A 14016-nucleotide genomic window follows, 5' to 3' on the forward strand; every position below is an offset into this window, starting at 1 on the left:
TATTCCAGTCCCTAAAAATCCGTTCAGCACAGTTAATATTTCACAAAACCAAAAGGGCTTAGTTGTAAGCACAAAGAGCTAGAAATCAGGAGACTTGTGGTTTCTATTGGGTTCTGTCATTATCTCTCTAACAAGATAAATAAGTCACCTCTATGTATCTCAGTCTCCACATTTGTGAAGTGAGGGAAGAGAAACATGTCTCAAAAACGATGCAGGGGCTCTGGAAAGAAAATGAGCCAAGAATGGTGGGTTTTTGTTAAAAGTTACACAAATGAATGGTTTATGTCTCCATTTATCATTTAACCCGCCATTTAAGGTGGGTTAAAAATAGCTTCCAGATAAAGCTAAAAGAATTTATTAAGTTGCACCAGAGAAGTAGAGGAATTAAGAGATATGACAAAAGCAAAGATGGAATGTTTGATGGAAGAATCTCGGGCAGTAAAAAAGCTATGCTATAAAACCAGAACTTTTGCTAGCACTGCATTTTGAAGATGAATTGGTCATAGTTAATGTATTGGATGGAAGAATTTTTAAACATCTGCCCCGAAGTATGCTGCATCCAAAAAATATATATAACAAAACGAATTCTTTCTCATTTGTGTTTATTTTTGGATTTATCCTGACATAATGGGGTTTTAAAAAATTACAGATTCACACTGTATTTATTCATCACCCCTGTCCTCTCATCCATAACTCAATATTTACTACCAGCAACAAACATAAAATACAAAGATGTGTCCAGTTTCACTACAGCTCTTCGCGATTACAAGTGTCGAGCGCCTGCTTTCGGAACGCCCTTCTGATTGGCCGAGCCAATGCCAGTGACATCAACCAACTTACTTTTGATTGGAAGGCTGGTTGCTGGGACTGTAGCGTTTGCAGGAAGTCATTTAACTGTTTGGGAGCTGGAAAAACGAAGCTGAAGTTCTCTTTTGCCATAGGAACGAGCGCAACTGACTAGGGAAGATGTGTCCCAAAGCTCCGCAAGCTGGAACGTGAGCCAGGAGGCCTGGACCGGCCACGGGACCGTGAGGCACTCCGAAAGTGTGCGGCTGCGCCTTCCCTGCCTCCCAGCTGTTACCCTTTTAAATGTCAGTATTCGAGGCTGTAGGGGTAGCACGAGGCAGCGAAACGGAACAGTCGGATTGGCCGCACGCCTCAGTTCTAGACGCACCTCTCCACCGAAAGGCCGATCTGACTGGCAGGGGGAGAAAGTAAACAGAGTTGAATCACCCTCCCCACTGGCCAATTGGAAGGGGTTTGGTTTGTGACGTGATGGGATTCTGCGAAATTGTTACTGAGCAAGAGAATGCCGGAACGGTGCGGACCGGCCGGAGCAGGGGCTCAGAAGCCGTCAGTGGACTCGGGAAAAAGTGTCTCTTAGACTTGGCGCTCGGCGTGGCCCTCGCCACCCGCTTTGGGGTGGTCGGGTGAATGTCCTCGGGCTTTGGCTCGACGGAGAGGCGGCTGAGGGCGTGCACTTCTCTTGCAGTTTCCTCTCTCAGCGCCTCGGGGGCGTTTTCAGTCGAATAAACTTGCGACCGCCACGTGTGGCATCTTTCCAAGGGAGCCGGCTCAGAGGGGCCGGCGCGCCCGTCGGGGGATCGCGGCCCGCGCGGGGCAGGGGCGGCGGCGAGAGGCGGCGGCGCCGCGGAGCCTGGGGCCGTGGATGCTGCGTGCGGAGGCGCTGCCGGTTACGTAAAGATGAGGGGCTGAGGTCGCCTCGGCGCTCCTGCGAGTCGGAAGCGCCCCGCGCCCCCGCCCCCTTGGCCGCCGCGCCGCGCCGCGCTTGTCGTCCGAGGCTAGGGCAGGGCGAGCCGAACCTCCGCAGCCACCGCCAAGTTTGGCCGCGCCGCCGGGGCTGCCGTCGCCCGCACCATGTCCGCGGCCGCCTACATGGACTTCGTGGCCGCCCAGTGTCTGGTTTCCATTTCGAACCGCGCTGCGGTGCCGGAGCATGGGGGCGCTCCGGACGCCGAGCGGCTGCGACTACCTGAGCGCGAGGTGACCAAGGAGCACGGTGACCCGGGGGACACCTGGAAGGATTACTGCACGCTCGTCACCATCGCCAAGAGCTTGTTGGACCTGAACAAGTACCGACCCATCCAGACCCCCTCCGTGTGCAGCGACAGTCTGGAGAGTCCAGATGAGGATATGGGATCCGACAGCGACGTGACCACCGAATCTGGGTCGAGTCCTTCCCACAGCCCGGAGGAGAGACAGGATCCTGGCAGCGCGCCCAGCCCGCTCTCCCTCCTCCACCCTGGAGTGGCTGCGAAGGGGAAACACGCCTCCGAAAAGAGGCACAAGTGCCCCTACAGTGGCTGTGGGAAAGTCTATGGAAAATCCTCCCATCTCAAAGCCCATTACAGAGTGCATACAGGTTAGCGGCGTCGCCCTCTCCCCCGGAGCTCTGGGGTTAGTTAACCTTTGGCCTGGCGGCGTTCCTGGGCGTTCGGGACGCTGCACTCGGCCGAAAGGGTGCAAACATGTTGGAGAAGATGCGGTTTTAACTCTTTTAATAATTTGTGCATTGGCGGAAAGATCACTCTCTCCTTAATTGTCCCCGGCCTCCGGGAGCCACGGAGAGCCTCAAACTGGCGGGCAGAGCGAATGCGGTGCTTGGCTTCGCGGGGAGTGGTGTCCGCCCCTCCCCCGTCCCGCCCCGCCCCCGGGACTCCCGCACCCCGCGACGGTGGGGCCACCCCACCTGGGAAAGACGGTGGCAGCGGGGAAGTCAGATGGCGTATCTTTTATTTAATTCCTTTGCCGGGTTGCAGAGAAGTGGCTGAAACCGAGGGGGGACGCGGCGCACTTTACTTCGAACCTTTTAGGGATGACTAAGGACTCATTTAGCTGGATGCCTGCTACTTTTCTGGGCTTGCCAAGGTGGTTTTAAATATGGTCAGGAGTCCCCTGAGAGGTTTAAAATAACCCTGCTGCAGGCAGCAGAGGAGTTTGATCAAGTAATGGTGGGTTAACTTCACCCATTAGCCTTCCTAATGAGCCAGATTTCAGAGCTTTTTTTTTTGGCCATGTGACTTAGGTCGCACCCTCCACCCCTGAATCAGGCTGTTTGCAGGGAGGTGTGGTCCTTGCTGGAGGTCAAAGCTTGGTAACGAATGCTGGGCAGTTCTGGAGGCCTCAGGGAATAGTTCCTCCCTGGGATGGCGAGAGGCAGGGCTGGACAAATGAATGTGGCCAGAAAGACATCTATCTGCCTTATAAAACAGGCTTTGGAGACTTCCAGGGACCTTGGTCAACCAGTGCTGTTGGTTGTGTTTAACATGTACGGTAAAAGTGGGAAAGCATTCACATTTGGACAGGCTATCTGACCATCTTCGGAAAGCTGCTTTTACAAACGCCATTCAGATGAGGTAGCTGGGGCTTGGTCCTCTCAGAGAAGCCTTTTGCCTCTGTCCTGTGACGCCGTGTTTGAGAGGGCATTGTTGGAGTTAGTTGGAAAAGTGTTGTCATTTTTTGGTATAATACTTCGATACTTTTAAGACGAGGTCCTGGGCCTGTGGGTTAACAGTGATGCTTGGTTGAGGTTTTTTGTTTTGTTTTGCTTTCTTTTTTAAAAGAAAGGCCACGTAACTGCGTCTCATTCCATTTCCTTTGGAAACTCGTTCTTGTGGAGGTGGCTGCTGGCACCGGAATCAGACTGAATTTCCTCCATGGTTAATGCAAAATCTGGTTCTGTTTGGGGTCATCGTCTAGCTTGCCATAAAACAGCACATTTTAAGGTTTGTATCTGTAAGGTTGCTGAAAAGCATGTGCCTGCGTTGGGGGACGTGACCTTTAGTGTGGCTCTGGGGGTGAAGTAGGGGTATATTAGCCGGAGGGTGTTACTCACCAACAGCTGCTGGGCGGGCCTGGCTGTGTCAGCCATGTTCCCGGAGTTCAGTTGTTCGCATCGACACCCACTGCCACCTTGAGCAAAGGCATTTTCTCCTTCAGGGAGCTGCCCAGTCGTTCAGCCAGGGAGGGCCGCAGCGCCTCTGTGAGCTGCCAGAGTCTGTCCGACTCAGGAATAGGGTTTCCAGGGTTCTAGGCCATTCGGCTGAGTGATTTTTCTCAGGCATTGATAGAAATGGCTGCTTATGTGTGCGTGCATGCGTGCTGCTCCTTAATTCTCCATAAGGCAAGTCATTCGGCTCAGCTGCTTCCAGAGAACCTTTTTCACAGTCAGGAGTGGAAAACGAAGTGAGATGTTCATCCAGCTTTAAGTGCTACCGTCAGTCCTTTGAACCTAGGGATATGGTGATTGCAGGTGTCTGTGTTTTGGGGATCTCTAATCTTAGAGCATGGTCAAACAAAACCTCAGCCTGGGTTAATACTGTCAGAAGTGTATTCCTGCTAGAGGAGGTATGTGTTAAGGTCACTTTAAATAAGAAACTTGGAGGTCTGCATCTGGAAGTTTCAGATACAACTTCAATTTAAATTGACTTTAGGGTAGGGTAAAGAGTTTCCTAATTTTCTTTCTGCTGGTGTTAAATCAAGAAGGTGGGCAGAGATGGCATTTGGAATGTCTGCATTCTGTGAAGATTTTAAGAGCTAAACTCCCAGCCACACCCCCTTGCTCACTGCTGCTAACATTCCTGCAAGAAACCCTCCAGCTTGCTCACTTCCTTATAGAGCCTCATACAGCTGCCACTTCCATAGACCACTTCTACACCAGCTTTAGAAGCTGAATCATTCAAACAGATTTTCTTCTCATTCAGTGCTGCTACTTACTTCTGTAGTGTCCTGGGAGGAGAGACACAGTTGAGGCCGACTGAGCGGGGTTCTGATTCGTCCTGCTGTTTTCTCATTTGAGACCATAAGCAAGTTATTTTAACTCCGAGTTTGCAAACTGGAGGCTTGCTGCTGAATTTGCTTTGCAGATTTGTTTGGCTTGGCCAGCACAGGGTTTATAAAAATTTAATTGGTTACCAACATCTAAAAATCAGAGGATTATGGCATGAATCCAGATTTCTGGCTTCTCTGGAAAAAAAAAAATCAAAAGATCTGGCAAAACGGGGCCTGAATTTCTACCTAGCAATAATTGGCTTGAACAGATCATAATACGGGGCAGTACCTTGTATTTTAATCATTTACATAATTTCTTCTGGTATTTAAGTTTCCAGCCTCTGCTTTGTTTAAGCCTCACTTTCTTCTAACCTTTTTTTTTTTTTTTTTTTTTGATATCTTTAAGTTCTGGGGTACATGTGCAGAACGTGCAGTTTTGTTACGTAGGTATGCACGTGCCGTGGTGGTTTGCTGCACCCATCATTAGGTGTTTCTTCTAATGCTATTCCTCCCCTACCCCCCACCCCCAACAGGCCCCAGTGTGTGAAATTCCCCTCCCTGTGTCCATGTGTTCTTATTGTTCAACTCCCACTTAAGCCCCACTTTCTTAATCCACAAGACAGGGCTGCTATCCTCACGTCACAGGTTCTTGTGCAAAGATAACATCTATAAAGCACCTAGTAGTGTTCCACACACAGTAAGCCCTTGAGAAATGCTGGGTCCTGTAGTTTGTGTGTAATATACAGAACGTCACTTCAAAATCAGGGAACACTGGATAAACTTATTAAGTAGTGTATTAATTTACATTTTCAAATAGTCTATTCAATTTGTTTTTCTTCAACCTCCAGACCAGATCTTTTCAGGTGATATACCTCTAAAGTTTAAGCAGTGGATCCATTGTTAATCTAAAGAAAATAAGATGCAACAAATACACTATTTTTCCTGTTTCCAGACTTGGGACACTTTATGATGTATTTGTACTGTTTCAGATTAATTTTAGAACATGGAGTATTTTACATGAAAATATATCAAGCATATTATTTGAAAATGTAATTAACATGAAGTTCATCCTAAGTCTCCTGACTTTGCAGATACCCTTCACAAAGAGTATGAGCAGATTTTGGGGGGTGGGTGGTAAAGGCAGTGTTATCCTTTGGAGAAGGAAACAACTACATTCTAATTTCAGTTCGGAAGTCATCAGAATGGGCTGATGTTGAACCATGCCAGGTTAATATCTGGATGATAGAAACCTGAGGCCTTGTTTCTATGCCAGGTGCCATCTTATTCTCTTTTTGGAGGGGCTTAAGTCAGCTCTCACCAAGTGGTGACAATGGGTTGAGTTTGATAGCACTGGTTATAGGATTCTGAAAATCAGAAAACCCCAAATTCCAACCATCACAGCCCAGTTCTATGAAAAAAGATTTTTAAGGTTTAATATATAAATATATAACCTTAAAATAGTGAAAAATGAGGCTCACATAAAAAACCAGGAAAGACGGGAGCTACACAAGCCCTGAGTGGCGGCTTCTGCTTCTCCTTAGCCTCTCTGAACACATCCTTGGGATGCTTGGCATACCTGGTGGGAGGGATCTGGACAGCCTCCGTAGTAGAAGTTGTCCTCCAATATGGGAAATGGATTTTTCTGGCCCCTCTAGGAATGTCCATCACTGGCCAACTATAACTTAGGTGGGAATTTTGCTTAAAGGCATGAGGTTGTCCTGAGCCTCTTGCCCTCTTCTCCCTTAATTACTGTAAAAGGCTTTGGAATCAACTGTTCAGTTAAGGAGAGTCTGATGTCATCAGAGGTATGTGGAAAAACTCACCTTCACTGCCTTGGAGGTGGGGCTTTAGGGACAAAACAAGGCCTTGCCCTAGACTCAGGGCTCACTGGGCTGCCCAATTAAGTAGGCCCTGCCCAGCCCTTACCACCTTCTCTTCTCTTCATGAGTGGAACGGAAGCCCTGTACCTGGATCCTTAGGCATATATTCTCTCTACCCCATTCTTCTTTGGAGAGGGCTCCCCAAAGTGATTTGGAATGGCATTTCATAACCTGACTTGCTTCATCCAACACAGATGTACAACTAGGCCTGAGTGAGTCTTGTGCAGATAACTGTTTCTCTATCTTTTTCCCATAATTGTCCCCTCCATTACTGATTCTCCTGCCTCAGCCTCCAGAGTAGCTGGGATTATGGGTGTGTGCCACTATACCCGGCTAATTTTTTGCATTTTTAGTAGAGACAGGGTTTCACCATATTGGCCAGGCTAGTCTTGAACTCCTGAAGTCTTGAACTTCAAGTGATCTGCTCACCTTGGCCTCCCAAAGTGCTGGGATTATAAACATGAGCCACTGTGCCTGGCCTCCCCCATTTCATTTTAATTCCACAGATACATCTGTTTATGAACTGTGCCCACTTCCGAAGGCGACAAACTGGTGTAATAACTAAGACTTTTTTCAGCTGCCACACAACGAATTTTTGCCCCCTTGGAGATGATACTGCCCCAGCCCATTCAGCAAAAGGAGTGATATGAAGTACCCTGTTAGGGAAGAATAACAGTCTATGCAAAAGGCTGCTCGCATACGGCTTCTAGCAACAGAGGATGGGTTTCTAAGGCTGCAAGAGTTTCCTGTAGAGTTTGCTTCTGGGTTTTAGGCCAGAGGCTAAAACTCCTTTGAATCAAGGGAAATATGTGCAGACAGTTCTCCAGCCAGAGCTCTCTGCAGAAATCTGACCCTGGGGATGGAGTCTGTTAGGACCCTACAGCTCTTATTACTAGTCCCAAGGTAGGAGCCAGCAGTTGCTGTTCTTCCCACATTTCCCGCTTGTCCTGTGTCACCTTCCATCTATCTGCCCTAGCAAAGACAAAATGGGGGGTGGGGGGGCCTCCTGAGAAGCTTCTGCTGGCAGGATTACTGTTTCACAATAGAAAACACAAGTGGAGTCAAATTACAGAGTACGCACATTGCTTCTCTTGATTTTCCTCTCACATCTTCTGTGGGTGGTGAGAAGAGAGAGGGGAGGGGTATAAGGGGGTTCCTGGGTAACAGAGGGAGGTACCAGAGTAAATGCAGTGCCACTTGAATGGTGACACCCCATTACCTTGAGACACAAAGATAGAAGCTGAGGGAAATGAATTCTTGGATTCTGAACATGAGGGTCGGATTTACATTCCTGTCTCAATTGTTGACGCTTATCCCAAGGACTAGTCATTCTGCAACATCTGTGGGAAATTCCCAGATTGAACTTCCCCTGGAGAAACATCATATGACATATTGGGAAAATGGCTGACAATGGTTTTCCTTTCTAAGTTCATTGAGAAGAAAAGTGGGTGGATGGTTTCCCGTCTTTACTCTTTCAGAAGACCCTAAAACAGTCTGACATGCTCTAGGCGGAGCCTGCTTTCCATCCCATCAGTTTGATTTCTGAATGCCTTATGATCGTTAGCATTCTTGATTTAAAAAAAAAAAAAGCTTTGTCGCATTTGTTAGTCTTGACTTCCAAATCTTCTGTATTCTTTTTTTTCTCTCTCTCTTTCCCCTTGGCTGTTCTCAGGCTTGGAGAAAAAGCTTGTAGCAAGCCATTCCTTCCTCCACTGCTAGAATCCTCCCCCACATCCGACCCTCCCACCTTTTCCTAATGTTTCTCCAGCAAGCCCAGCGCCCACTGAAGAGTGTAAATTAGTGCCTAGTAATTGGTACAAAGGCACTTTCTGTTTCTATGCAACACACGCAAAAGGAAGGAGAAGGAAAAACCCTACAGATGGTTAAAAAGGGAAGGAAGCGAGATCCTCTTTCGGTGGTCTTTGAGCAATCCTGGCTCGCTCTCTCCGCCCCACTTTTTGTTGGAAGTTAGTCACAGGCCTGGGCCTAACTCAGAGCACTTAGTGGCAGCAGTTGTTAGTATTAAAAGAATAGCACTTGGAGGTTGGAAGTGACCTTGAGAGGTCATCACATCCATCATTTTGTCTTTAAGAAAGCGCAGCCCCACCCTCTCTCAGAGAGATGGGGATTGTTCTCTTGAAATGTTTTGGGGGGACTTGGAGGGCTTTCAGGCACACCGCCAGGGTTCCAAAGCCACCTCTCTGCCTTGACTAATATGTGAGTGGTCATATTGTGTGTAATCTCCCAGAGCCTCAGCAGTACATGAGGGTACTAGGTGGTTGGAAGCATTAGCTTCAAGCTTGGTGCTGTGTGTGCCTAAGAATTTTTCCTTTATTTTGAATTATTTTCAGTTTTTCATTTGAATTCTTGCCGCCCGCCCCCCCAACTCACCCGCCAGCCGCTTCCCTGTGCTCTCCTGGGGCTTCAGTCTATAGTTAACGTTTTTGTTTTTCACCTTGGTTTAAAGGGGTGCTTCATGGAATTCACCAAGTGAAAGGGCAGAGGTGGAGTTAGCTGGGGTGGCCTATGCCAGCTTTATGGGAGCAGCACTCTCTGAAACAGCCCAAGGCAGTGCTGCTGAGAGGTTTCCTACCACTGCTTACCTGGAATCCTCCTGAAACTTTAATACCTTTTTGATGCATTAAGGTCAAAAGTAAACATTTGTTTTATCCCAGTCTCAAGCAGTCCCCTCAGCAGATAATAGGACTAACATTATTATTCATAAGAATGTGATCCCCACTGAGGGTGTAAGATGCATCCATTTTTTTTTTTTCAACACCTGGGACCTTGCAAGGCATTCATTGCCATGTGTGTCCAAAGACTTTTTGATGGTGTGCCTGAAGGCTTCTCTGTTAATCTCAGTTTACAGTGTGGCATAATGGACTTTGGAATCCTGAGATGAGAATTGAAGAATCCGGATCTGAAAACTAAAGTTTCTCGAGTTGGGAGAACCAGTTTGCTCACCATCTAAGCCCAGAGCTGCTGCTGCTGCTGGGGCTTTGAATTTGTTTATTTTTTAATGAAACTGAGAATGATAATTTGAACAGGAGAAAGGAATCTAGAAGAATCTGAACAGAAAAAGGGCCAATCCTTAACTGGCCAAATTGAGTCTTTTTAAAAAGTGAGGACATTTATTTAAATAGATTCAAATAAGAGACGGAAGCTTAAGCCATACAAAATTAATGATAAGGATTTGAAATGCAGGCAGTGGTGTTATGTATTCAGTGAAGTTTGACCATTTTTCCAAGCTGAGCCTCCATGCTGTGGAAGGGAGTATCTCCCAAAGTGCCTGACTTGAACCAAAATGGGAACCAGTGGAATAGGCAATGAATGAAAACACAAAAGTCTCTCTTGAGAGTTTTGGACATTTTCGACCTGGGAACAAAGTTACAGATCATCTTGGCCCAAAGAAATAGAGGGAGAAGAAAAGGTTTCACCATCTCTCTCTTGCAGAGAGCTATCTTTGATAACACAGGCAGTTAGAAAGAAAGAGTAACGCCTGACCCATTTCATATTGAACAGTCAAGACTGAGGAACTGGAATGTGAGGGGCCTTTACCTTCAGTACAGAGACAGGAGACAGAGTCGTCAGAGCACAGGCTTTCGGGTCCCTCACTTAGGGGTTTTGAATCCTGCCTCCACCACTTTATTTATGACAACTCAGGCTATACTTACCTTCTGTGAGCCTCAGCTTTCTCATCTGTAAAATGGAGCTCAGTAATTACATATTTATGAAGTTGTTATGAGGCTTAATTCAGACAAGGTGTTTAAATCATTTAGCACACCATTATAATTAAAAATTAAGAATTTATATGTGTGTCCTGGAAGCCCTTGAGATTCCTAGAATTTTTGTTCAGAATTCCAGATTAATCCAGCACTGCCTCACTTAAATTATTGATTATTATTATTATTATTTGAGACTGAGTCTCACTCTGTCACTGAGGCTGGAGTGCAGTGGCACGAAGGATCTTGGCTCACTGTAACCTCTGCACTTTCCCCCAATTCCCCCCTGCCCCCACTCAAGCAATCCTCCCACCTCAGCCTCCTAAGTAACTGGGACCGCAGATGCACACCACCATGCCTGGCCTATTTTTGTATTTTTTATAGAGACTGGGTTTTACCATGTTACCCAGGCTGGTGGTCTCAATCTCCTAAGCTCAAACCATTTGCCCACCTCAGCCTCCCAAAGTGTTAGGATTACAGGCTTAAGCCACTGCGCCGGGCCATCTCATTCACTTGAATTATTTATTGAGTGACTTACATGCAAAAAGCTGTGTAGAATGCTGGTAGCAGGCGCTTTGGATTTTGTGAATAATAGTGATAATATAATATCTAACGCTCATTATATGTCAGGTTCCAACCTAAATGGTTTACATACATTGTCACATTTAAACCCACAGCAATCCTGTGATGTAGAAAGGTGCCTTCTGTTCTTCTCATTTAATAAGAGGAATCAGACTGAGAGTTAGTTAACCTAGTTCAAGGTTATACTGGAATTTTCCTAGTCTGTCTCTAGGTGGGTGGAGTTGGGCATGAACGCTTGCTGATCTGGACCCCTTGAGTTTCTGCCAGTGGGAAGAGACCCTGTGTTTTACGTGGTTCTCTTGGATTTGGTCCCAGAACCACCAGTCTTCAGCTGTCTACTCTTTTGTCGTTCCAACTCTGGCTCGTGGTTGGTTTTCATGAACCTCAGTTAGGAGTGTCAGCAGAAATCTTGGACTCTGACCACACCTACTCTGTATTTTCCGTACTTATCCAGAAGCTGCTTCCTTCCCATTGAAAAATGACCTGGTTGTAGGCCCAAAGCTATGTTAGTCAGGATAACAGAATCCAAACAGAGACTGGCTTAATAAAAAAAATGAAACTTTATTGGTTCAGCTTATAAACCTGGGGGTAGCTCTCATTTTGGTGTCTGTGGGTACAGGCACTCAGCGTCTGCCTCTCTGTGGCTCAGCTTTGCTGCCTTTTGCTTTGGCCTCATTCATGGCAACAGTCTGGGGGTTGGTGGCGGGGAGGAGCTGTCTCCAAATAGTGGTGAGACGGCTGCCCGCAGTTCCAGACTCATATCCTGCCACTTAAGCAACCCCCAAGGAAAGACAGTTTTCCATTCCCAGTGATTTCAGCAAAAGTTCTGGGCTTTGAGCTCTATGACTAGTTCAGACTGAGTGCCCAATCCATGAAATGAATCACTGTGGCCTGACTGGGTCACATCCAACCTCTGGGTCTGGAGGTGTGGGGTCACCCTCCCTAGAATTACATGTAGTCGACTCTGTGAATGGGGAAGGAGTTGTTGCCAAAAGGAAATTTAGTGTGTTATTTCTTCTTCAAAAAGGAATAAATGCCAGACAGGCAAAACCAACACCTACTCGCTCTATCATCCCATTTATTTATTTATTTATTTTTGTTTCTATTTTTACTTTTATTTTTTTGAGGCAGAGTCTTGCCCTGTTGCCCATCCTGCAGTACAGCGGCATGATCTCAGCTCACTGCAACCTCCACCTCCCGGGTTTAAGCCATTCTCGTGCCTCGGCTTCCCGAATAGCTGGGATTACAGCCACACACCACCATGCCTGGCTAATTTTTGTATTTTTTTTTTTTTTTTTTTTTTTTGAGACGGAGTTTCGCTCGTTACCCAGGCTGGAGTGCAATGGCGCGATCTCGGCTCACCGCAACCTCCGCCTCCTGGGTTCAGGCAATTCTCCTGCCTCAGCCTCCCGAGTAGCTGGGATTACAGGCACGCGCCACCATGCCCAGCTAACTTTTTGTATTTTTAGTAGAGACGGGGTTTCACTATGTTGACCAGGTTGGATCTCCTGACCTTAGGTGATCCACCCCTCTCAGCCTCCCAAAGTGTTGGGATTACAGGCGTGAGCCACCATTCCTGGCTATCGTCCCGTTTAGAACTACCAACAGGATTTTCCAAAGAATGGAGTTTGACAAAATGAGAGGCAAACAGTACGGTCATATTTTTTTCCTCTATATTTTTCTTTCTTTTGATGGAAAAGAGCTCTGAACTGCCTCTGGAGTTCAACTCGAAAGATAGGCCATAAGTGAATGTACAGAAGGGTTTTTGCAGAAGATCATGATTTTGACACGTATTACATACTCGCAGGCAAACACTCACAAGCCCTCCTGAGTGGATATTCTAGAAGCCGATACCAAAAGCCTCACAGGGAACAAGTATAACAGCAGCAGCAGGGTGAACTTCAAAGCCATTGACTTGGTTTTAATTCCAGTCTGTCCATTTTAATGCCCAGAGAAACAAATCAAGTGTACAGAAACATTTATTACCCTATGTGCTAATAGATAAAAGCTGAGTCCAGCAAAGACGAGCTGTTTATATGGCAGTTCCCACTGAGATTCAGAAGTGTATTCAGCATGCACAGTGCCCGAGAAAAACACTATAATAAATCATAAGAGGCAAAAAGGAGAGCTTAAAAACAGCTTAACAAAAACGCATAAAAGTGACTGAAATTCCTGTGCTACCGTCATTCCACAGTAGTTTTGTACCATTACCATTTAATGAAAATAAGCAAAATGATGACCAAACTGCTGGCTTTCTCTCGTATTGCGATCCATACTCATGGCCAGCCTCAAAATGCTTGTTCAGTGAGCATTCTCTCACTAAAGCAGGGGTTCCCAGTGTGAAAAACATGGGCCATTTTCTCTAATCTGAGGCATTTCTTTTTTTTTTTTCTAGTTTTTATTTTTATTTTATTTATTTTTATTTATTTATTTTTGAGACAGATTGGATTGCAGTGGTGCAATCTCAGCTCACTGTCACCTCCGCCTCCCAGGTTCACATGATTCTCTTGCCTCAGCCTCCCAAGAAGCTGGGCTTACAGGTGCCCACCACCACACCCAGCTAATTTTTGTATTTTTAGTAGAGATGGGGTTTTACCATGTTGGCCAGTCTGGTCTTGAACTTCTGACCTCAAGAAATCCACCTACCTCGGCCTTCCAAAGTGCTGGGATTCCAGGCGTGAGCCACTGCACCCAGCTAATTTTTGTATATTTAGTAGAAACGAGGTCTCACCATGTTGGCCAGGCTGGCTTTCTTGAGACAGGGCCTTGCTCTGTTGCCCAGGCTGGAGTACAGTGGCACAATCATAGCTCATTGCATCCTCAAGCTCCTTGGCTCAAGCGATCTCTCACCTAGGTCTCCTAAATAGCTGGGACCACAGGCACTCACCACTATGCCCTGCTAATTAAAAAAAAAATTTTTTTTCTTGTAGAGATGGGATCTCTCTATATTGCTCAGGCTGGTCTCAAACTCCTGGCCTCAAGTGATCCTCCTGCCCCAGTCTCCAAAACTGTTGAGATTACAGGCATGAGTCGCCACACAC

General features: G+C 46.6%; 1 protein-coding gene across 1 annotated transcript in view; it reads left to right on the top strand.

The window, feature by feature from the left end:
* The first annotated feature begins 587 nt into the window (after positions 1–587).
* Positions 588–14016, top strand: part of KLF9 (KLF transcription factor 9) — a 30807-nt gene continuing 17378 nt past the window's right edge. The window contains exon 1 of the mRNA XM_012453902.3: positions 588–2383. Coding sequence (XP_012309325.1) covers positions 1879–2383 — 505 coding nt within the window. The 5' untranslated portion in view covers positions 588–1878. The remainder of the gene's footprint in view (positions 2384–14016) is intronic.

Source organism: Aotus nancymaae, unplaced genomic scaffold, assembly GCF_030222135.1.
Source record: "Aotus nancymaae isolate 86718 unplaced genomic scaffold, 86718_ANA_hifiasm-v0.15.2.pri h1tg000041l, whole genome shotgun sequence".
NCBI classification, from domain to species: Eukaryota; Metazoa; Chordata; class Mammalia; order Primates; family Aotidae; genus Aotus; species Aotus nancymaae.